Source organism: Tachysurus fulvidraco, chromosome 21 (genome assembly GCF_022655615.1).
Source record: "Tachysurus fulvidraco isolate hzauxx_2018 chromosome 21, HZAU_PFXX_2.0, whole genome shotgun sequence".
Lineage (NCBI taxonomy): Eukaryota > Metazoa > Chordata > Actinopteri > Siluriformes > Bagridae > Tachysurus > Tachysurus fulvidraco.
In genome coordinates this window covers 17,092,327-17,117,496 of record NC_062538.1, presented here as the reverse complement: position 1 = coordinate 17,117,496, position 25,170 = coordinate 17,092,327, and the positions used below count along the sequence as shown (strand labels likewise).

Sequence of the window (25,170 nt, the reverse complement as noted above, 5' to 3'; positions counted from 1 at the left end):
AGTAACATTCAGACAAATGTAATACACTACAATCACTGAATCTTTTACAGTGCGTCACGTGACCTTTGCGCATGCGCATCCAGGCGCGGTAACTTCAGCTGATTCGATTTTTCTCCATTTCAGAACTAGGCTGTTGCTAAGCTAGTTAACTTTTGACACTTACTTTGTGTGCAAATAAACTTTATAACCCCTCACACAGGACTAACGGTAAGATCTTTCCTAAAATATTTCCAATCGTATTACAGTTTAAAGTGTACAATAACATATTTATTACGTCGTTATTAGCTTAAAAGCCGTTAGCTTGACAACCACTTAGCAAAACAAACAGATGCTGGATGTTACTGAGTGAACTGGGTGAAAGGAGACGTTCATAAGCTTCATGGGCGAATATTTTATCATAGTTACCTATATTTTAAGTTAGTAATACAGAACACTTAAGATACTCATAGTGTGTTCTTAAACGACTTCAATTCAAAAGTCTTAGATAGAAGTAAATTAACATAGCTGTTGATTTGAATACTGTAACTAATATATACACAATTTTTGCTTGTGGTAATAGACACAAGAGTCAAAATATGTTTATATGCCATGTTTCCTATGAAAATATTAAAGCTAATGCACTAACCCACCCACCCAGCCACCCTCAAGACATTCATCACACCCTCTATTCCACACTTGTGCACAATTTGCACATCTTAACATCTTAAGTTTTGAAGACAGACAAGAGTGACATATCTTAAACAAAACATATTAAATTATACAAGTAGTGCTGGTGGTTAGTAGCCTTATTTTTCTGAGATTTAATCTATGATAAATTCATTATTTTATAAAATGTCATAAAACCGGGGCCCCCTGGCACCATCTCAGGGCCCCCAATTTGAGAACCACTGGCCTAGACTACTTGTTCTGAGCAGGTGTTGTCAGTGAACAGACTGTAAAACTGTTGGCTAAGTTACAGACAGTCATGAAAAACATGCTGATTATCTGGGAAACTTTCTCTAACAGCAGTCAAAATGACATTGTCTGTGTCAAATAAGTTGTGAATTTGTTGTAACATTACAACAGGAGATCATGACTTACTCTGTGCTCAAAGTGATGCTCGCAGCTTCAGTGGTTTTCTCGTTGGGTGAACGAAGATGATGCTGAACAATTCCTGGATATGCTTTTTTTCCATTGGTTGTTGCGTTAAATCTTACCCATATACAATAGTGCTATTTTCTGATTGGCTATTGTGTAGCCTCTTTTTTTGATTGGCTGATAAGTGTCAGGCTCGATTAAGATCTCCAGGGGAGACGCGCTTGATTCCTGCCCGGTTCCATAGAGACAGCGGTGCGGACAGATACATTTTGAGCGCTGCGGCATATTAAATACACATCTTAACTGTTATACTTTAAACTGCCATCTTTGTCCATAATCTTGAATTTTATTTCTACAGTCAATATTTCAAATTATTTAACTACTTGCACTTCTGGTCATAAGCTATCCGCATGTCATTGCCTTTGAATACTGACACTGCACAGTTATATTAAAGATTAATCCGGTCTGGTCTGATTTTGGTCAAAGAACTGTGAGAAATGTGAGAAATTTAAGATCATTGATTTTTTTTTCCAGTTGTTAGAGAATCCGGACAATGGTGATACGCTGCATGGATCATGGCATCTGTAGATGGTGTCCTATCTCCGGAGTCGACCGTCACGACGTTGCTAGCCAGTTCAGGACGACTGAGAAGCTCTTTGCACCCTGAGCCTCTTCACACTATCAAATACAAAGACAGACATTATGAGTCAGCCTCTGATGCTCTGGATGCTTACATTGCTGATTTTCAATCCTCTGTGACCTCGGTGGGGCAGCTGGAGCTTCCTAAGGAACAGATCACACCTCATGTGCTGCACACAGGATACAGAAACAGAGATGGTGGGGTTGATTATTGAAACTTATATAAAACATAGTTTAAAGTATGTTAAAGGTGCCCTTACACACAAAACCGTTTTTACTTGTATTTTTTGATATGTGTTAGGTCCATATGTGTTTGTATTGTGTCGTGAATTTGAAAACGAACTGTTACCTCCCCGGTCAGTTCTAGTCACTTAAAAGAAATAAGGGGAGAAATCGGGTCAGTTGGAAAAGCTGGTCAGTCTGACATCGTAATGATTGAGCTCATTACTATTCATGAGCTCTCCTACTTGAGATCGCACCCCCAGAATTCGTGTAGCTCAGTGAGTTTCCTATACAGCAAGGATGGCTGAACGTCAATATACCTGAAGAAGCCATTCTGCCTCAATTCAAGGTGATTGTAAACAAATTTCCTCTAGCCTAGGCGCAAATCGAGCTGAGTCTTCCTGCAGGCTTTCTATACCACACTAGAATGGCGGCATTTTTCCATGGTAAACTTCAGACATTATCACAAAAGTAATGAAATACATGTGGCAGGGCACCTTTAAGATGTATTTGGAGGGCCTTGTGAAATGCATTAGGCTGATTTTGTGATTTGTTGTTATATTTGATAAGAAAAAGTCGGTGACAAAACATTCATAACCAATAGTGCTCTACATTGGAATTATTCATGATAAATGTATGTGTATAAGTAGTGTGCTCTTTAGGATAAAGAATTTTTTTTATAGTCCTAATGGCAACATTCATGTTAATTCTTTAGGATCAGGAGCATTTAGTATCATGAGGTTTGTCAGTGAAGCTCGGTAACACAAACATTAAAAATCGTTGTCGGACACTCGAGGGTTTTGTAAGTTCATACCTTTTTAAAGTACTTGTTACATAAGTGACATTACATCAAGCGACGTCCAACCACTCTGCTAAATTCTTATTCTTATCATGGCTTACAAATTATTGAGGTAGATATACTAACTATCAGCACACATAAACTAATAATGTATATCAAATGCTAAAAAGAGGCTGAGAGAGAAGGAAAAAGTCAGTTAAAGGCACAGCTTATGTAAGCAAATGGACTCTGATTGGCATTTAGGTTAATCTGATATCACTAAATCAATCAGAAAAAAAGCTGAAAAGGTCCAGAAACAGCCTTGTTTGTTCATTTGTTAATATGTTTCAGAATGACCCACATTGTTCAAATCATTTATATGTAAATATTTAGATGAGCTAGAAGTAATTTAACCTGAATCTTTTGTCGATCATTAATGTTCGTCATCAGAAAACTTGCACTACTACTGTTTCAAATTAAAGAAGCTATATATGTATATGAGTAACACTGCTACTCCTTTGTTCTCTTGTTTGGTTCACAGTGCTAAAAGAAAGCCTTACAGACCAAGAGTTGGACTTCCTGAAGCTTCCCACAGCTTCAAAACGCAGAGAGTCAGACCACCTCAGCATAACCACCGACGATCTGCTGCTACTTCCTGTTGACGGTTCTCTTCCTGTGACCCGCACGTCAGCTTTTCTCTCCCGATTAGAAAGTTCCAGGCTAGGGAACAGCGCCAACTCGAGTGTTTGGTCTCGACCCAGGCCAGCCGAAAGCCCAAATAAGTCCTCAAATAGATCTGCATCCAGAACTCTATGTGTGGATGATTTACAGATTGGAAATTTGCACTCTGCCTCTTTTATGTCCACAAAAACAATTAAGCAAGGCTCTTCATCCCATCACCTTCCAAGATGGATGACCAGTCGCAAGTCAGAGATGGAGTTTTCTGGTTTGACTAGCATTCCTGATCTGAAGTACCCAGCCTGGTTGGAGGAATATGACAGTAATGTTAGATCTCAGAATGTTCCAGTGTGGGTCAACAAGCTGGAGCGGAAAACCTTTGAAAGTCATGAGGAGCTGAATGGTCAAGAGAACCTCATCGGACAAACTGGTGATAATACAAAGCCATTTAGAGGTCTGTGATGCTGACATTTTTATTACTAATAACCATTTGTTAATTTCTGTTTTTTGTTCTTGTAATAAAAGCTCCTCTGTGCCTCTTCTCAGGCGATAAGATCGGCTCACTTATTCAAAGGGCTGAGGATGTGCTGAAGTCCCCATCTTTAGGTTTCTATGGTTCAGATAAAGAGCATCATCACAGTCCAGGAACCACAGAAGAGCTTTTAGAGGCTGAGCGCTCATGGGAAAATCCTCCAGTGACATTGTACATCAGTTTATATATTCAATATCTCTATTGTGCTATATACACTAACAGCATCTATATTAACACTCCTTAGAGTAATCATATAACATGTAAATCTCTCTGGATAAGGGATTATGCTGAATGTAGTGAAATGCAAACATCCAGACATAACGATCTATCATAAAGTCTGGTAACCTATAAAAGTAAAAAACAGACAATATCACATATACAGATAATATTCCATTGTCACTGAAAAACACCATACCTAGCTCCACATTAATAACCTAATCTGTTTATCCATAAATGTATACCATTTAATTGCTTTTTCATCTTGCAGTAAGTCTCCAGTACCAGTAGGCTGCAATGATGATCAAATACCTGCTGGTGAATTTCAGACGGATACAAAAGAGAAGGTAAAAAAAAACCCATAACCCTGTGTATTTCATTAGGTAAGAGGAAGACCTGTCAGATGTGTCAAATAATTGTGCACTTTCAAAACTAGTTTTGAGAATCAGAAAGTTTACAGAATCATATCAGTTTGGTAGTACCGTATTTTTCGGACTGTAAGCCGCAACTTTTTTCCCATGATTTTTAATCTTGCGGCTTAAACAATGACGCGGCTAATATATGGATTTTTCCCGCTATCAATTTTTATTTTTTTTCCAAAAACGTGACGTGCTAAATTTTTTAAGCGGCATAAAGCTTTCATTAGACCAGTGAAATTGCAGAACGGGTTAAAGGTAGGGTCTCCGATGTTTGAGAAATGCTTCAGAAAACTGAGTCGGGACTAAACTAAAAATCAAAACAAAAATCAAAACAAACGTGTAGCCAATGAGCAGAAAGGGGCGGGTCTTGTCAATACGCGGCGCAGAGAGTGTTTAGTGTGCATGTGTGACATCAGCAGAAAGCGGTTTTAACATCAGTAGTCCGGAAATTACAGTAAGTAGAAAAAAGTAACAAAATTCCACTCAGAGAAAAAGTAATGAAACGTTGTGTTGCTTACACGTGTAAACAGCTTCATCTGCTTTTTTATGGCAATTGAATTAGACAATACCCTTTGTCAAAGTTTTGCTTCTGATGTCTGCACTGTTGCTTTCTAACAAACTTTAATCTACCTTATAACGTAAGGCTGATTCAACCAAAGGGTAGGATAATTAAGAAAGGCTTGTTAAAATAGTTTGGATATAAATATAGATTCTTATAGATTTTCAAAGCTAATGATCTTTTATAATCATAAAAAATGCTCAATTTTCTTTTTCCTAATGCATCTCTCAGTCTTTAGGTTCGTTCTCTTCCGGTTACAGCAGCAGGAAACACCCAGGTCCAGTTGAAGCCCTAAAACAGATGCTGTTTAGCCTCCAGGCTGTGGAGCAGAAAGTAACACAACAAAAAGATGGAATACAAGACATTTCCATCAGACCTGTTTCAAATCCACTAATACAGACAGAGAACCGTGACAATAATAAGGTAGAGAAAAGGCAATATTTTAGTGAATTAAACTGATGAAATGTTGTTGGTCTTTCAGCTGCTCCCTGTTCGGGATATAAATGGTCTTCATATTAGATTTTGGTGCAGGTTTTACGCCCAGTGTCATTCGTGACACAACCCTCCCAATTTATCTGGGATTTGGACCGGCACTGAGCGTTAACACTTCAGTAGCTGGGTTAGCGCCCTGTCTAGGGATCTGTAGAATTCTTTATAGAGGATGATGTAGAAATCTATAGCCTTTATTTTATCACATATACTTTACAGCACAGTGAAATGCTTTCTTTGCATATCCCAACTTTGGTGGTTGGGGTCATAGTGCAGGGTCAGCCATGATACAACACCTCTGGAGCAGTGAGGGTTAAGGGCCTTGCACAAGGGCCCAACAGTGGCAGCTTGGCAGTGCTGAGGCTTAAACCCAGAGCGATAACCACTTGAGCCACCATTGCCCCAATACGATTATATGATTGCTTATACTTCATGTTATAACTCAACATACAAGTGTTATTATTTTAATTAAATATATATCACTTTCTGTCTTTTTTCAGATTTTTCTGAGAGTAATACAGAAGTGTGGATGTGTATTTCTTGAAAAGAAATACACATTGTTGAGAAATATACATCAGATTGTTGAGAAATATACATCAGACCCTATTGTTGAGAAATATACATCAGACTCTGTTTTTTCCAGGTTCCCCAACCAGACATTGAAGATTATGATTTAATTCCTGGTGGACAATCGTTAAAAAGGTCAGTTAAACATTACATATTGCTCATTCTACATTATACAATAGAACTCTTGAATGCTTGATTCTGATCAGAAAGCGATGACTGACTTCCCAGTGGACATGTTCAGTGGACATGCATAAAAGCACGCGAACGTTTTGTTACGGTGAAGTTTTACTGTCAGAGCTAAAGCTATAACTTTACGTTTTCTGACACGGGAAAGTGCTCAGGACTAGGCTTTGCATTTTCTCAGTAATATAACATGCTGCTTTTTTTGTCTTTTGAATATAAGAGCACAAGAAACTGACAGGGTCTGGTGATGAACGACTGTTTAGAACTGTTGTAATGTAGCCGATAAAAGAAAATTGCTTTGTGAATATTCCACAGCATTAAATCTAAAAATAATCTACTAAAATATATACCTGTTGTTCTTGTTAAATAAAGAAAAGAATATCAGTGATGGCAAGTTGCACTTGTCTAAGAGGACAAAAAATAAGCAGTTACTGAAAAATAAACAGTCAGTATCCAGTCTGACAGTATCCACCTTATCATGGACTATTTTCCGTAACAGTTTTATTTCTTATTTCACACATTATCCTTTTTTTATCAGCTCTTATATGTGTTGATGTTTTGATTTTGTTTTTAGAGCACTGCACCACCTTGGAAGGTTGAAAAACCTTGTGGATGACATGAATGACAGACGGTCTTCAGAATGGAAGGAGGGTGGAGTCTAGCACAGAAGTCTGATGATCTCAGGAATATCAAACTAAATGTTTCTATAATTATAATTATTAGTTTATTTATATTACTTTTACTGCAGTGCCTTATGATGACTTGTCTTTATTTATCAAGACTCTCATAGTTTCCACAAATCTGATGTTCTGTCACTTGCTGTTGAATTACAGGATAACATCATTTTTACCATTTGCAGTGGATTCTCGTCCTGTGAATGATTCTATTTTATGAAATATAAATCAGTGGGTGAGCATTCGCTAAGTTATGAAAATAACAAATGATAATGATCATTAATAAATGATCCGTTTCGTTGAATTTGGCCTTTTATTGCGGTCACTCTAATGACCCCAACTTCCTAACAAGATGAGATCAGTAAAAAAATATATATATATTTTTATTTTATTTACTGTGATATAATGTTTATCTAGTGTATGTAAACGCTGTCAGGAAGTGGAAAAAAAATTACAAGAGTGATCTTACAAACACTCCGATCTTTAGGAGCTCCAACTCCCAGAATCCCCAGTCTATAACCAAGCCTTCATCCCTGCTCATGTCAAACTACAGCCACATTTCACCTGCTATGTATTCAGTCACTTTATTTACTGTAGTTTTAGTTGGTTTCTGCATCTTGTTTGCCTTCTGGTCTGTTTACACAAGTTTAAAGTTTAATCTCATCCATTGATTATTGCTCTCTTCTTGTTATATAAGTTTTCCTCCACCTGCTGTTTTTGTACTGTTTGTCTCATCAGATTTTTTCTAATAAATCACTGTTACTTTTTTATCTTTACTTGTCTCTAGTTTTGTCAAAGCCTGGCAAATGAACTAAACAAAAACAATTACATACTAGATAATTTTATAACAATTGTAATATACACATGCTTATGCTGGCCAAACAAGAGTGTGTTGACTTTTTATCTGTGTTTACAAATGACAATGATTAACACTGAAAGCACCATATGAACTCCTTTATTATAACTATAAGTACATTATGAATGCAACTGTTACGTTATGAGATGTTAATAAGTAAACCCAAATATTTTGGGGACACTATTTAATGTTTTGAGAGGTATATTTATTCCATGTGAGTAACTAGGCTCTGGCTGTTAGCTAGGTTAATTGGGTCTAATTTGGTTTAACACTAGTTCAGTATGGACCACTTTGTCAAATGAGAACTTATTAGAGTATATGCATACAGTTAGTGTTGTCGGCAGGGGTGGTTCTAGGATTTCATCTTTAGGGGGGTTTAGCCCTCAGTGAGAATTTAAAACAAGACGTTTTATATTATATGACAACTCTGGTAATAAGAATAGTGACATTTTACTGCTTTTGGTTGCCGTCTTTGCGTCTTTCCGCCGATTAACGTTATAGATAAACGCCTCCAGCTCTGACTGCGCGTGCACGCTGCGCGTACCTGTGCTTCTCCGTTCAAATAAAGCAGACAGCCGAAGACGCACTTTTGAAAGACTACAACACACGCGTGTAAAAGCAAAGTAAAAAAAATCGCTCTTGGATCAAACTGATAAATAATTTTCTTTCCCATCGACGACATGTGCTGCATTTTAACGTAATTTTTATTGTTCATTTATGAAAGTAAAAATGATCCTTATAGTTTTAGGGTGACAGGGAGCTGAAGCCACCCTAAAAAAGGACTAGAACCGCCCCTGGTTGTCGGTATGGTTCTGTTCTGGGCAAAAGTTACACACACACACACACACACACACACACACACACACACACACACACACACACACACACACACACACACACACACACACACACCATAACAGCAGAACCATTAATCATGTATAGTATTAGATACTTACATGTTTTTGGAAAAATAAATAAATAAATGAATAAATAAATAGAAATAAATAGAGAGAGAGAGAGAGAGAGAGAGAGAGAGAGAGAGAGAGAGAATATATGAAGATTTATAACAAACTGGTACAACGAACAACGCAGTCGAGGTTGGAGGAGGGAGTTTAGCGATGCGCTAGAAAGCAGCTCGGTGAATGGGAAATTAAATGGTCGGATAATATGGATGTCGTAACCGGATTGGTGCGCGTCGTGGACAGCTGATTAACAGCTGATGCACGCATGACGACGTGGCCTGCCTGAACTAACGCGATGCTTGATATATATTTTTGGGGATTATAGTTTAGGATCAAAGTCTTTGTTTCTGAACTGTGTACTCAATCAAGGTTTTAAAAAAAATAGCTTAACTAGAAAAATCAATAGACAAAATATTTTTTGACCAAAGTCTGGGCTAGCACATCTTTAACCTGCACGGAGACAACACTAGGAGAGGGAGAAACCGCTATCAACCAAGGCAGCAACAATGCTTCGGCTAGTTTGTTGTACACTGATTGTTTTCCTGGCATTATTTGGATGCCATGTAAAGGGTAAAAGAGCTCAGCGAACCGCTGACAGACCCTTTAAGTCACTGTTAAAAGTGGATAATGGACAACGCTGGGGCACATGGGGTCTTAAAGAAATGTGTCCACTGGGATACTACGCTGCAGGCTTTAGTCTAAAGGTGAGCATTCTGTTTTGTTTTAAGGGAAATAAACATGTTTCTTTATCAAAGAGCTCTCCAATCTAATTTCCTCTTTTTTCCCATTACGTTCCATTTTGTCACAATTGATACATAGAAACAAACTGTTGATGTTGGTCAATTAATATTTATTTATTATAGTTTTGACAGTCCCATGAAATTAGGAATCAACAGAGTCAAGGTGCTAAAAGTCTGTAGAAATACAGCTTATTGGGTAGCAGGCAGCTCTAATGAAAAAAATACTATTCTTACTATTTAACATATAATCAATATGAACTATTTTTCTGTATGTCAATTATGTACTATAGAATAATTCATACATGCATTGATTTCCTTCTGATACTGCTGATAAGGGCTGCACTGGCAACAGAATATTGTTTTTTAGGTTGCAGGTTACTGGGAATCTTTTATAATTGGTGATAACACTGCACTAAATGGAATTCGTCTTCATTGTGTTAACTCACTTAAAGGATCAGCACCATACACTGACTATGCCACAGTACAATCTGATACTGGAAGGTATGTGTTTTAAATCCCATTTTATTTCATATTTTCCCTGAGAAAATATCATTCTGTAGTATCTGGCCTCTTACCCTTACTTTATTATAAAGTTTCTATCAATAGAATTACACATGATTGTCTGTTATCATACAACCACTATTATATACATAATTTGTATGATACATTTACTTAAGAAATGATTTTAAAAGGTGTTCAGAAAGGACCGCAACAAAGAGAGAGTTCTTGATAAGTTTATAGTATCTGGAGAGTGTGCACATCCTGAAATGAAGAAATCATACATGCCCCCGAGAAGTAGATGCTCCTCATTGTGTGGCATGTCCACCATAGACCATGGTCCTCCATAACAGGTTGGTTAGTGTTAATGCCTTCATCTGAAAGATAGCTGGCCTTCATAGAATATTGCAATATCAGCCAACTGATTTTTAAAAAAATGGGTTTCATGGCTTTGAGCAGTCATGAAATCATTTCAGGCCAAAAACATGTATAAGATAAGAGTTTTTGTCAAATCTCAAACTGATTGCTAACAAAAATGCACTTGCTCATGAGGATAGGTATTGAAGTACTCCAGCACAAGGATAGATCCCAAAACAATGCATTGGTGAATTGTGGAAGATAGTAGCTCTTTGTTCCTGTCTGAAACAATTAGGATACTAGTTGCTGAATTCTGTGCAGTTTCAAAATAGATATTAGTAGATGAGTTGGTCTCGTGCATGGACTGATAAGAAAAGCTTTTGTGGGAGGTGAAAGTAGCTTATACACCACACACCATCTTGATGACGAATATGTCTGACTGTTACTATGTTGTCTGAAAATGACCTACAAGTTAAAATGTGTCCGATCTTACTACTAACTGAATCGCATTCCATCCTGATGACTGACTGTCAAAGAAGAATAAAAAGAGTAAAAAAAAAAACATGTCCAAAGGTACTGTCAATGCCACAAGCGGGACTCTAGTTGCAAAAGTCTGTGGGAGCTGGAATTTGTCCAAAGGTACTAATGCCAGACTACATTCTATCCTGATTTTTCATAAATCTGGCTTTCACAATGTTGCCCGAAAAGACCAACAACTGAAAACATTGCCATAGTGGTAGTACTACTGGTATGTGGCTAAATGTGGTATGAATCTATTCTCATACTGATTAAGTGATTGGCCAATTTCACTTTAAGACTGTCAGTATGAGGGGGTTGGACCAAAATGCGAGGCATCAGAGTACTAGTGTCAATGGTTTTAAATAAAAGTTCAGCAAAATCACAGTCACAGTAGTAACAACAATCCAAATAATGTCCAAGGAAACAGGCAGGAGAATGGTCAAACATGGTCCTAATGTCAGGCAGTCAGCCAAATAGGATATCAAAGAGCAGTCAGAAGCAAAAATGGAGCAAAATAGAATAAAAAATGGAAGAGCAAAACAGAGAAAAAGGCTGGATGACTACAACAGAGCACAGAGCAAACTGAGGAGACCATCTGGTGAGGAGGAAGTGTGGATGATGTCCTTTTAAAGTGCTGAGGTACATAGAATGGCCACCAACCTGGAAGCACTAATCCCGTGATGGCTGCCAACCCGAAAGACCGTGCTGCTATGGCGGCAATATGGACACATATGATGACAGTCCGTGCACCTCAATGTGTACAAGGAAGGTGGAGGTAGGGAAAATTGTGCTGTAGAAGTCCCCAAGAGCCAGAAGCATTGCCTGCAACTCCTTCTACAGCAGCACAGCTGGTGTTTCATATTGAAATGCTGTACCTTAGAATACTTCATACTGTAATGATAGGAGGTGACAAACAGGTCCTTGCTGGAGTTTAATTTTGAGGTTTCCTTATAAAGAGGAGAAGCTTCTGTGCCATCTGTAAACATTGCTATGGTACCAACTGTCCATTACAGGTCTTCTGACATGAAGAAACATTCCATGATGGAAACATGGAATCTTGGCACTCTAGAGGTCCAAAATTTCCTCCCAGCAAAGGTCCGAATCTTATATTGTTACTTAAAAAAGTGTACCCTCATGTTAATAAAATCAATAACGCACATACATTTCTATATAATTTATTGTTGAATTTCAAGTGTTTTCAAAGTCTGAACTTGTATGGCACTTGAATGGAAAACAATCCTGTAGTTGTCTTTACTACATGTCAAGTAACAGACAACAGACACTGAATTTCCTCTGAATAAAATAAATAAATAAGTGTAAACACAGCTTTGAGCAGCCGGAACTTAGGGCCTATATTTCAAGTAATGTAAAACATTCAGAATCTTTTGAATAAAATAAAAGTGCTTTTAATCTTTTAAGAACAAAATTAAACAAAAGACTTTTGAGCTTCCCCCTTTTTTAAATATTAACTACATTAATTACACATGAACCTTAGGCAAAAGGACATTTCAAGTAAAACAGAACAGGGCAGATTTTACTGAATAAAAGAAAAGTGCAGAGCTTTGAGCAGCTCCCTTTTTCCAATCTCCTTTCCACCTCTCCTTACTCCGTTTCCATCTTCCGTTCCTAGTGAGAGAAATGGACATGTCCTGCCAGCAGTTTGAATCTTAATTGTCCTGCCAGCGTAATTAGGTGCATTACTGCCACAGAGCTTATATAATCTTATAATGTTAGATTATAATAAGGAGATGCTTAATATGATAATATTAGAATTTTAACGGGTCCGGGCAGACCCGTCACTTGGTCCGGATCCATTTGGTGATGCCCGCTTTAGAGCATTGGTATCATGATGACTATTTTTCACATTTTCACAACATTACAAATATGGGTGGATTGAAAAGTTACAGAGTTTAACAAACAAATACTGTAAAACAGTAACATTGTTCATGTTTGTGTTTTTTTTTTCCAGCTGGGGTAAATGGACAGATATTCAATGGTGTAACTCGGGAATGTTAAAAAGTTTTCAGCTGCGTGTGGAACCTTACCAAGGAACCGCATGGGACGATACAGCAGCAAATAATATCAAGTAATCACATGATATCTATATTATACAATCATTTTAGCAAACACATTTAGGCAACCTCATCAAATTTGCATGAGAACAACATTAAATGCAGTTTGTTTTCTAATGGAAAGGGAGGTTGTATACTGCCCTTTCCACAGGCTTAGTCATAAACTTTACTGAATTGTACTAAAAGGAGCAGATAAAAAAGTACTGACATTTTTCCAATTAATAAATGACCTCCATGTAACATTATTAAGATTTCCACAACCAATTGCACATAATCACACTTCTAACTTTTCCATATAAAATATACATACAACTATTATACAAATATTATGTTTAATATTTAACAGGTTTAAATGCAGTGAAAACGATGCAGAAATTAAAGGGGAAGGACTGTCTTGGGGTGACTGGGGCTCATGGAGTGACACCTGTACAGGAACTGGCATCTGTGGAATCCAGACAATGGTGGAGGAACCAAAAGGTGTGGGAGACGATACAGCGTTGAATGACGTGTGGCTCTACTGCTGCGAATAATTTGTGTGTTTGCTGAAATTCTACAAGCATCTGAACCTATAATGAAGGGATACACACCATTATTTCAAAGGGTTTTATAGTATTTAAATTGGTATTTTGATGATGGTGGTGAACACTGTTTATCACGTTGCTGCAAAATCTTTCAAAGATTTTTAACTGGGTTGAAATCTGGTGACTAGAAAGGCAGTTAAAGTTTTTTCTTTTCTCTCATCTCGTATCTTCAGATATTTGCAGATGCTACTATAAATTCTGTTCATTGTTTTCGTCAGATGTTTTTCTGTAATATGCTTAAACCAGTGTGTGATGAGACAAAAACTAAAAAATTAAACTCATAAAAGTCTGTTTCTTCATATTCTTTTCTTTTCTTTGCTCTCCACAATTAGTGACAATAGAAGATAATGTAAACAAATACCACAGTAAAAATAGAAAGATAACATGAATAGAAAATATGTTGTTTCTTGATAGAGAAAATGTTCAAAGTGAAATAAAATAGTTTTGTTTTTTATATAACATAAAATTAGGTACTGGAAAGAATGAATTAAGAATGAATTCATTTTAAAATGGATAAATTAGCTGTTAATTTTTATTTTATTAAGCTTGCTGTTTCCCAAACCACACTACAGCTTTCTAAACAAATAAGTCTGACTACATTTCTAGGAATTGACTTTGACTTTTAATTTCCCTGCAACAAGTTTTAAGTTTGTGCTAGTTGTTAAAGTAACACCCACATGAATGCCAAGACTCAAGGGTGCCAGTGTAGTGTTCGATGCCTTGTCTTCCTATTGTTTTCCACGTGATTGTAGTTTTCTTATTTACCCCTTTTTCTGACATCGACAAACACAACATGCTTCATTCATGTTCACTGGAAACATTTGGATTTTGGTTACCACTAATGACTGCATCTCGATCATACATGTGTTTCATAGAACATTCCATTAATTTTTTTTTTATTTTATATGGTCTGCTAAAATGTTTAGGTCGGTAGAGAAAACAGCAGAGCCTGACCAGTATACAGGACATGGCTGATAAACTTCTAGGTCATTTTCAGCTTAAAAAAATCTTATGCATGTTTCTGTTGCTAAGACCTTCTGGCAATCATAGAATACGATTGTCCAAGTTTAACTACATTTGAAGGAATGGACTTTAAGGTTCAGTTTATAAAAAATGCTGTCAGAAAATTATTTAAATGACAGCGGTAATTCTTCAAATTCCCAATCAATGTGTCAAAGATTGCAGAAAGAACTACAGCTCATTATGCAAACAATTGCTCAGGGCATTTCTGGGAATTGACATACACTGATCAGTCATAACATTGAACCACCTGCCTAATATTGTGTACATTCTGCAAATGTACAGTGTGTGAGAAGACAAAAACTATAAAATGAACTCATCAAACACGGATCCAATATCTGTTTCTTCATATTCTTTTTTTCAATGCTTTCATCAATTAGCTATTGGCACAAGAAGATAATATAAACAAATACCACAGAAAGAAATAGACTTTAAAAATAAAAAATAAATGATTTTAGTTCCTAGATTAAGTATGTTCAAATAAAACTAAAATAGTTCTGTAGCTTTATATTTTCACACAAAGTTAAATACAAAAAATAACAATAAACAATACTGTTTCAGTATAATATATTTTTCATATTTTTTGATATAAACTTGGTTGGTGAGACCATTTTGAGAGTTCCAGGATGAGATCATGAATAATAATGAACCATTTTATTTGAACTTTAGTGTTTACCAAACCTGACATGTGGAAGATTCTGGAAAGGTCTACAGCTCTCTAAACAAACATGTCTGACCACAATTGTGAGTGTATTCCAAAAATGAATGAAATTTTAGTTTCAGTTTCCTCACAATGCTGACAAAAATGTGTTGCTTTAAAATGCAAATAAGTTTGTTTATATAACAGTAAATGATTTATGAGATAAGACGGTTAGGGTTAGGCATAAGGTTAGAGGTATATGTGCTTATACTGTATGCTTATTGGTATAAGCATAAGGTTTGGTTTCAATTATGGAACTGCAAGTTTGTTTGCAGAATTGGGAAGTTAAACAAAATCTAAATTCTCCATTACTCACTTTCTAGAAATGTTGTCAGAAATGTGGCTCTTTAAATTCCTAATCAATGTGTCTAAGATTGCGGAAAGAACTACAGTTCATTATGCAATTTTTTGCTCAGTTCATTTTTTCTCAGAGCATTAATCTTCACTTCTCAGGCAGAACAATAAAACTACCTGCCTAATATTAGGTAGGTACAATTATTCCAAAATATTGTTTTTCTTAGTGGATATTTAGATGATAGTGGTGGAGAGCACTGTTTATCACAATGGTCCAACATCTCTCAGTTATGTTTAACTGGGTCTCTCATTATCTGCAGTAACCCTACAGCAGGTCACAACACAGTATTAGGAGTCAAGTGTAAGTAAACTTTTGAACTGGTTCATTTGGGTAAATTCAGTTATTATTTTGTCTTGTGGACTTTATGTAGACATCTGTTATGTCAAATAGACAATCAGTGCATAAATAAATAAATACATACATACATACATACATACATACATACATACATACATACATACATACATACATACATACATAGATAGAGAACTTAAGATAAATAGACAAAAACTTAAAAATTAACTCATCAAACATGGATCCAATATCTGTTTCTTCATATTCTTTTCTTGGTTTTGTCAATTAGCTAAGAAAATGTGTACAAATACCACAGAAAAAATAGAAATAAGATAAGAAGATATGAATATGAATATTTAGACTTTCCTTTTTCTTTAATACAGATGTTCGAATTAAAACAAAATAGTTTTGTAGCTTTATATCTTTCACATACAGTTTAATACAAGAAATAAACAAAAATGCTAACCTTGAACTTTGGTGTTTACCAAACCTGACACGTGATAGATTCCGGAAAGGTCTATATGTTTCTAAACAAATATATCTGACAGCAATTATGAATGTATTCCAAAAATGAATGGAATTTTAGTTTCAGTTTCCTCATAATGCTGTTAGAAATGTGCAAAAGCATGAAAAACGTGTTTATACATAATGGCATGACATGATCTTAACACGATATATGTAAAACTATTTCTTTTTTAACATATATTTATGATCGTTTGCTGACTAGGTTGAATTGTACAAATGAAAGATTTTGCTTGACTGTGAGGCTTAGGCATACCTATTAACAATATGTATGTTTACATAAACTGATGTCAAGTTCTTCTGTATAGTGTTGAATAGTTAAGACAAACCTTAAACAAACCTATACTATTAAAACATTTCATATATCTTAAATCATACAATAGTGTATACGTGTTGACACATCAAATGAAATATTATCTGTGTATTTATATTTATTCTAATATTTATACAGATTTCTTAGTAGTTTGCAGATAGTGTGTTTACTTCTTTTCAATTCATAAAATGTGTTAAATGATCCATATTAAACTTTTTCCCCCCTAACTTGTTTTTTATCTCTTTGTCAAATAAGGGAGTGTCAGCTCTCCACCACATTTTATTTAACAACCATAGTAACAAGGAAATAAACTGGTATTATTGTTCTCATGAAATTTGAAGCCTAAACTACATGAATTAATTCTGGCTTTTTTTTTATCTGTGGTAAATTACATCAATTAATTCAATTCAATTCAAGTTTATTTGTATAGCGCTTTTTACAATAGACATTGTCTCAAAGCAGCTTTACAGAACATAAACATAGAGCAGAAGGTAAACATAATTAATGATAAAGGAAATAACGAATAATAAAAGAAATAAGAATTAACAGAATAAAAATTCTAGGTTATTATTAGATGTATATAGTTCACAGTGTGTATGTATTTATTCCCCTATGAGCAAGTCTGAGATGACTCAGGCAGCAGTGGCAAGGAAAAACTCCCTTAAATTGGTAAAGGAAGAAACCTTGAGAGGAACCGGACTCAAGGGGGAACCCATCCTCATATGGGTGACACTGGGGGTGTGATTGTGATATACAGTCAGTTAAATGTTGTATTGGTGTGAGGTTCAAGGACTTCTGATCTTCTGAGTACCACAGAGTCTAACTGGAGATGTCTCAGGATTCTTAGAGTCGGCCTCGGCTCAGTGGATGTCCAAGGGCTTCGTCCCACAGAGGACGTTGGGAGCTGGTACAGTGTCTGGATGCCTCGGGATGGGTACAAAGAGAGAAGCAGTGGAAAGGGATTAACATATCTGCTGTTCATAAAAATGTGCTGGTCTGATGTACTGGTGCATGATATTATGGGATGTATTATGTGTACGCCTGACTGAAGAGATGAGTTTTTAATCTACATTTAAACTGGGAAAGTGTGTCTGAGCCCCGAACACTATCAGGAAGACTATTCCAAAGTTTGGGAGCTAAATAAGAAAATGCTCTACCACCTTTAGTAGACTTAGATATTCTGGGAACTACCAGAAGTCCTGAGTTTTGTGATCTCAGAGAGCGTGAAGGATTGTAATGTGTTAGAAGACTAGTTAGATACATGGGAGCTAAACCATTAAGAGCCTTGTACGTAAGTAGCAGCAGTTTGTAGTCAATTCTATACTTAACAGGTAGCCAGTGTAGAGTTGATAAAATTGGGGTTATATGGTCATACTTTCTTGTCCTAGTGAGAACTCTGGCAGCTGCATTTTGGACTAACTGTAACCTATTTATTAAAGATGCAGGACAACCACCTAGTAATGCATTACAATAGTCCAGTCTAGAGGTCATGAACGCATGAACTAGCTTCTCAGCATCAGATACAGACAGGATGTTTCTCAGCTTGGCAATGTTTCTAAGGTGGAAGAAGGCTGTTTTGGTAGTATGGGCGATATGATTTTTAAAAGACAAGTTACTGTCTAGTATAACACCGAGGTCTTTCACTGTCGAGCTACTTGTAATAGTACATCCCTCTAAATGGGAGTTAAGTTGTGAGAGTTTATGTGCACTGGTTTTTGGACCTATGAGTAGTATTTCTGTCTTATCGGAGTTTAACAATAGATATTTACATACATCATTTGTACAATTACATCATTTGAAACATCACTGTGTGTTGTATTAGCACCGGCATCTTCAGTTAGTGTTACATATCGTCACAGTATGTATAAAAATATGGGTGGAAAGTACAGTAGACTAATTTGTTGGATTAAGGGATGTTACAAGTGAAAATGAACAAAATGAATGAAATTAAACTGTTCCATTGGTCCATAGTCAAACAATGCATTTAAAAATATATTTTTTAAGAACATTATTTTTTCATTACAGGGGTATTTCATGTAAGTTGGCCTAAATTCTAAATAAATTTGTGGTTTTACTTATATACTAGTGACTATTCATCTTATTTGCAATGTATTCTTTAATTGTTCAATAGAGAGAAATGTAGAACACTGGAGCAGGAAATATTAAAATAAAAAAAATTACTAATAAAAAAACTTTAATAAGTTGTTTATTTTTTACGTTGCTTGGAGTTCCTGGAACTTATGCCAGGAGACTCAGGGCACAAGGCAGGGTAAACTCTGGACATGTTGCTAGTCTATCACAGGGCAAAATCACACACACACACACACTCAAACTTACACATTACGTGTCTTTGGATTGAGTATTTTATGTATGTATGTATGTATGTATGTATGTATGTATGTATGTATGTATGTATGTATGTATGTATGTATGTATGTATGTATGTATGTATGTATGTATTTATTTATATTTATTTGTAATTTAGTTTTCAGAAAATTTAATTGAAATTTGGCCACAAAATACCATACAATGTACAATATAACAAAAAAAGCTGTAAAATCTACCTACAGTAACTAAATCTTATACCTCACTGTTTATTTATTAATCTGAAGAACAAGGAAATTCTTACCAAGGAAACTTGTTCATCTCAAACATCTTAACAATGTTACAGAACCTGAGCTGGAAAAAAAAGATGTTTGTCATGTTTGTTATCCTTTCTGGTAAATCTTTCTTGTATTATATAAATATTAAATACAGTATATAAAGGATTGTTAAATAATATTGTCAAAAAGAAATAATAATATAATAACATATTCATCTCACTTTTTGAAAAAAATATGTTGTATATGATTGTGTACTTATGTAATTATTTATTAATAATAATAACAATACTACTACTACTACTACTACTACTACTACTACTACTACTACTACTACTACTAATAATAATAATAATAATAAATATAGCTGCAAGCAGCGATGGTGGGCCCTTGCACGTTTTTTTATCGCTATACGGTGCCTCCCAGAAAACAATGCACGGTGGGCAAGTGCATCAAGTGGGTAAATATCAGTGGACTATTTTACATTGCTACTGAACCATTTGGGGATTGTGGGTAAATGAAACCCCACATTTTAGACAAACGGGGGCGCTAGTGAGCCATTTAAGAGACACACCTTTGTCTGACCTTTTTGTCCACACTTAACAGCCAACAAATGTGATGTATGTGTAAAATTTCAAGTTAATCTATGCACATCAAAAGCTTTAAATATGCTTGAAATAAAAGTAAAATTTGACACGATGCCATGGCAACAGTGTTTGAGATATCAAAAATCCGTTCGCAATTTCGCATCTCTAATATCTCTGCATCATGGTGGCCAAGTCTGGTCTCAATTGCATGAACCCCCTAGGAGGAGCATGTAACAGTTTACCGCATGCAGCTTTCAAAAAATCCACCTTTGTAACTGACACACTTCCTGGGGCCTGTTGATGGCCCTATACCTGGGACTCACAATAAGCACATCGATGCGATCGGAATCCTTGGCCAAACATACACACCACATGTCATCACAATATGACATTTTTTGCCTTAGACAGAAGACACTTCCTGTTTCTCTGAATTCGCCATAACTTAGTTGCCTCGCCATGGCAGCACCGTTCGAGATATCAAAAATCATTTTGAAATTTAGCAATTGCAATGTCTCGGCATCATGTTCACCACGTTTGATGTCAATCGCATGAATTCTCTAGTAGGACTATTTAAAAGATCACCACATGCAATTATGAAATAATCGAAAATGGCCGACTCTCGTACATGTGCATACAAAATTGCCCGATCTGTGCACAAATGTTTGTTTTTGCATTACAGGGGGCGCTACAGAGCCCCCCGCCACGCCTGTATTCCAGCTTTTGCTCAAGCCTAGCGTCGCTTGACTCTGACGTGTGTGCCAAATTTCAAGAGTTTTCGAGCATGTTAAGGGACCCCAATTGGCCAATGTGTGCCAATATATATATATATATATATATATATATATATATATATATATATATATATATATATATATATACATATAAACCCGAGCAAAAACAATAGGCCTTCGCAGGTGCTTGGGTCCTAATAATAATAATAATAATAATAATAATAATAATAATAATAATGCTTATCATGGAGTGCATCTCTGTTTCTTTCATAAGATCAGGACAAACATAACAAATTCACATCATTCAAGAATCAGTGACATTATTACAGTATGTGTTTGTGTGCTTGTGTGTATTACATCTCAAAACTTTCACATATTTTAATTTTCAGTACACTCCGAACTAAATAATTCACTAAATTGTTGTATGCAGTCAGAACTGAAATACATCTTGTGTTATGTAAGCAAGCAGTGATCAAGATTTTAAAGCTTACACAATACAGTACAATTAAGTCTGTGTGCTGGCAACCAACACATGCTGCATCTGCTACTAATAAACATAATTAACTGGTATCATGACACACACACACACACACACACACACACACACACACACACACACACACACACACACACACACACACACACACACACATTTTTGCAAAAATTTAATCCATATCTATTTATTTATAGTGAAATAAACTATTGGATGCCAGTGCTTCACAGGGCACACACTTACAGTATACAGACTCTCTTTCACACCTAAATTGTTTTTTTTTTATTAAGATAATCTAATTAAAGCCATGGAAACAATGGAAATCATGTGTCCTTGTGTGAAACATTTTATTCAACTATGCAACTTAAACCATATAACCTTTTGTGGGCTGTCTTCAACTTGGAATAATGCCAAATATTTGAGTGGGGAAAAAATATGATAATTACAGTCTATACTGATGTCATACTTTGCATTGAATTGATAGGTAGAGTATAAATTCAAGCATCTGCTGTCAGCATGAACACTTTGCAGGGAGAATCATTCTGATTACCTGATAACAGTTTTACTTTACTTTCAGCTGTATCCAAAAGAATGTATCTTGTGCTTGTTTTGCCTCTGCTCATGCTTTCCTTCGGGGAGTGTGTAAGTGTCAACGATACACAAAGCAGAATTGTTGTGCCGATTCCCAGTTCAATCTCTGTGGTGAACGGACAGATCTGGGGAACATGGGGAATTTCAGAGAAGTGTCCTACAGGCACCTATGCTACAGGCTTTAGCCTCAGGGTAAGTACAGATAACTAAAATTATCTATATTTGTAAAAGAGAAATAAATGATGAAGTCAGAGTCACAATGTATTAAACCATATATTTAAAGCAAAGAGTAGCTGAATTTTTCCAGTGGACCACAGACTGTAACAATAAATATTCGTTGTGTAGTTTGTGTAAAAGACAGTTTAAATAAATTTAATCAACAAATGATTTTAATTTTCAAAATAGTTTTTGTTTATTTCTTTTCTTGTTTGTTTTTAAGGTTGAGTCATATCAGGGAATTTGGTCAGATGACACAGCCCTAAACGGAATTGCTCTTCACTGCTCTAAGCCTATTGGCTCCAACGGTATTGTTGGGAGCTACACAACTATCAGATCTGCTGTAGGAAGGTAAAAAAACAAACAAACAAACAATCAAATAAATAAATAAAAAGAAAACATAAACAAGGTATACAATATGATTTGAATATTATATACATAGATACAAGACCTACAGGATCTACATAAGATACAGCATAATTCAATGTGTTCAAAATAGAAAACCATGTCATGATTTAAATCGTTAACATGTCAGGTGTGTTATTTATTTTTTAATTTGCAGGATTTTAACTCAACAATCATTATAATGGAAATTCTTCTTCTTCTTCTTCTTCTTCTTCTTCTTCTTCTTCTTTTTCTTTCTATTATTATTATTATTATTATTATTATTATTATTATTATTATTATTATTATTATTATTATTTAACTCATTGTTTTTTACAGCTGGGGGTCTTGGTCATCGCCTATTTGGTGCCCCAGTGGAGTACTGAAAGCTTTCCAGCTGCGAGTAGAGGGTAATCAGGGATGGGGAGATGATACTGCAGCTAACAACATAAGGTAATTAGTAACTCACAAAATACACATATTCAATATTATCGAAAAATAAGATACATAACATAAGATGACACTTTTGATAAAGCTGATATTTGGATTATTCAGTAATTATTAACAAGATACGATCAAAGTTGGGAGGTTTTCATAACTTTGCTTGATGAAGCAATTTGAATAGAAAAGTTAACATGGAATGTTTCTCAAACTTGAAATTCCAGGTTCAAATGCTCCACGGGCTCTGTGTTGGAAGGCAGTGGTATGAGCTGGGGTACCTGGGGTTCCTGGAGCTCGCTTTGTGGTGGAACTGGGATTTGTGGCATCCAAACAAAAGTGGAATCGCCTCAGGGCCCAGGAGATGACACCAGTCTTAATGATGTGAAATTCAGTTGCTGCAACTAAGCTACGTTTCACCAAATCTGGATCACAAAAGGAACGCCATTGCACTTTTAATCAGAAAGCATAAAGGCAGAAAAAGGAAATGATGTACACTAAAGATGATTTAAACACTAAAAAACAAATTTTTGGCCTCATTTTAACTACATTTGACTACATTTAACAAAGAGTCAAAATCTCTTTATTTCTCATAAAATCATATATCTGAGTGAATTATATGTATAATAATAACTTGTCAAACTGTCACTAATTACAGAAATGTACTCACTGATTATTTTATCTTATTTGTTATCCTTTGCCTGTACTTTAAGTGAAAATCAGTTTTGAATTACTTACAGTAATGAAATAAAATGATCAACAGCTCAGTTTTTGTAGTCTTTATTTGTAACATTCATTGCCCTTGATAAACAAGAGCTAAACAGCTTAAGTAATATTTTGTGCCGTAAGATTTTTCTAAATATACTTTTCTTGTAATGATTTAAAAATCTAGATAAAAAAATTGGACTCTACAATTTATTTAAAATTAAATGTAAATTAAATGTTTAATTACAAAATGCAGTAATGAACAAATTTATGTCCATTTTTTTTTAATGTCATATTTTCAAAGATTTTGACAGCTTTTTCCACCATTAGAATCTTAATATCCAATATGTGTTTCTTCATATTCTTCACTTTCATTGCTTTCATCAATGAGCTACTGGCACAAGAAGATAACGTGTACAAATAAAAGATGAAAGATGATAAGAAAATATTTTGTTCTTAGGAGAAGACTGTGAGAACATGACACACCAATGCAGAATTTCAGCTTTCATTTCCTTATAATTCTTTTTAAACCCTTACATATGTTTAGTACGTTTTGAGCTCTAAATCAGAATGGGGCTCTAAACTGACTTACCAAACAGTTTTGATCAGTATTATTATTATTATTATTATTATTATTATTATTATTATCAATGTGCTTGCAAAGCACATTCTTATTCTCTTGCATACTTATTATTATTATTATTATTATTATTATTATTATTATTATTATTATTATTATTATTATTATTATTATTATTATGAGGGGTCAAATTGACCGGCTCATTGAGGAGAGGTGTGCTATAGTTTTTATAAGCGATCAGAATTCCAGAATTCCTAGTATGGAAGCTCAAAGGGGTGTTTTTTCCCCCATAGACTTGGATGGGGAATCTCTCTGTAGATGTGCTCACATCCAAAAGAGGGCAGCAGACACCAGTGAATCTGTGTAAAGGTCTTTAAAGCTTGTTGCTATATTTCACAGTGAGCTTCAGTTTCATTACATATATTGTGGGATCGCCCCCTATTTTCATGATTTTCGTTTGATTCGTTAGGCCCTGGACTACAAATCTGACGGCTCAGTGTATTTTTTTAAGCCTCCTAGGACAAGTGAGAGCCGGAAACAAAGGATGGAAGTGCTGTGTGTTTTTCGGTCAGAAAACCATTTTGGATTAAAGCATTTTGGATTAAAAGGCTTACATATTCCAGTTCCTTAGTCTCTTGGGGATTTTTTACAAGCATTTGTTTTGGAAAATATTACCCCAATGAAGAAATTATCGGTTACTCGTTTTTCAAACAATGGTGTATTTTATTTGAGCACGAAAGGCGCCATACCGTCTTAATACACCTTGGATAAAACTTTAAAGTTATCTAAGAGTTTGATAGTTAAACCACACCCACAGACACCTGAAAACAAAGGGAGTTTTTCACCTCCAAAAATCTTGCCGTAGTATTGGTCATCTCCCCAAAGATGGGTGGAGTTCGCGACCTTTAAATTGTCACAAACACCACTAATCCGTGGTCAGACTTTCGGAATAGCTTGGAGACGACTCCAACTTCCTTCAAAGAAGTTCCAGCAAGCTTCACTTCCAAGAACGACAACTGCTCT

At 35.5% G+C, this 25,170-nt stretch overlaps 3 protein-coding genes across 5 annotated transcripts; all 3 read left to right on the top strand.

Annotated features, from left to right (window-relative positions):
• Positions 1-48: 48 nt before the first annotated feature.
• c21h18orf54 (chromosome 21 C18orf54 homolog) lies at positions 49-7,809 on the top strand. 3 transcript variants are annotated; one of them, XR_003439954.2, is made up of 9 exons: positions 49-207; positions 1,612-1,914; positions 3,258-3,848; positions 3,941-4,097; positions 4,414-4,489; positions 5,352-5,543; positions 6,253-6,311; positions 6,934-7,335; positions 7,372-7,809. XR_003439954.2 is itself a non-coding variant. In XM_027142366.2 (8 exons), the coding sequence occupies exons 2-8, from the start codon at positions 1,653-1,655 to the stop codon at positions 7,019-7,021; spliced, it is 1,425 nt and encodes a 474-aa protein (XP_026998167.2). In that variant the 5' UTR covers positions 49-207; positions 1,612-1,652; the 3' UTR covers positions 7,022-7,809. The 3 variants fall into 3 exon arrangements, 2 of the variants coding, with proteins under 2 accessions (XP_026998167.2, XP_047661464.1); XM_027142366.2 differs by having other exon boundaries at positions 6,934-7,809; XM_047805508.1 differs by having other exon boundaries at positions 63-207; positions 1,615-1,914; positions 6,934-7,809.
• Positions 7,810-9,078: 1,269 nt separating this feature from the next.
• Positions 9,079-13,917, top strand: LOC113640081 (vitelline membrane outer layer protein 1 homolog). Its single transcript, XM_027142425.2, has 4 exons — positions 9,079-9,555; positions 9,959-10,092; positions 12,935-13,051; positions 13,384-13,917. Exons 1-4 carry the CDS (start codon positions 9,358-9,360, stop codon positions 13,565-13,567), a joined length of 633 nt encoding a protein of 210 aa, XP_026998226.2. The 5' UTR covers positions 9,079-9,357; the 3' UTR covers positions 13,568-13,917.
• Positions 13,918-21,746: 7,829 nt separating this feature from the next.
• On the top strand, positions 21,747-23,580 carry LOC113640082 (vitelline membrane outer layer protein 1-like). The gene is made up of 4 exons (XM_027142427.2): positions 21,747-22,016; positions 22,264-22,391; positions 22,764-22,877; positions 23,090-23,580. The coding sequence occupies exons 1-4, from the start codon at positions 21,825-21,827 to the stop codon at positions 23,268-23,270; spliced, it is 615 nt and encodes a 204-aa protein (XP_026998228.2). The 5' UTR covers positions 21,747-21,824; the 3' UTR covers positions 23,271-23,580.
• Positions 23,581-25,170: the final 1,590 nt, after the last annotated feature.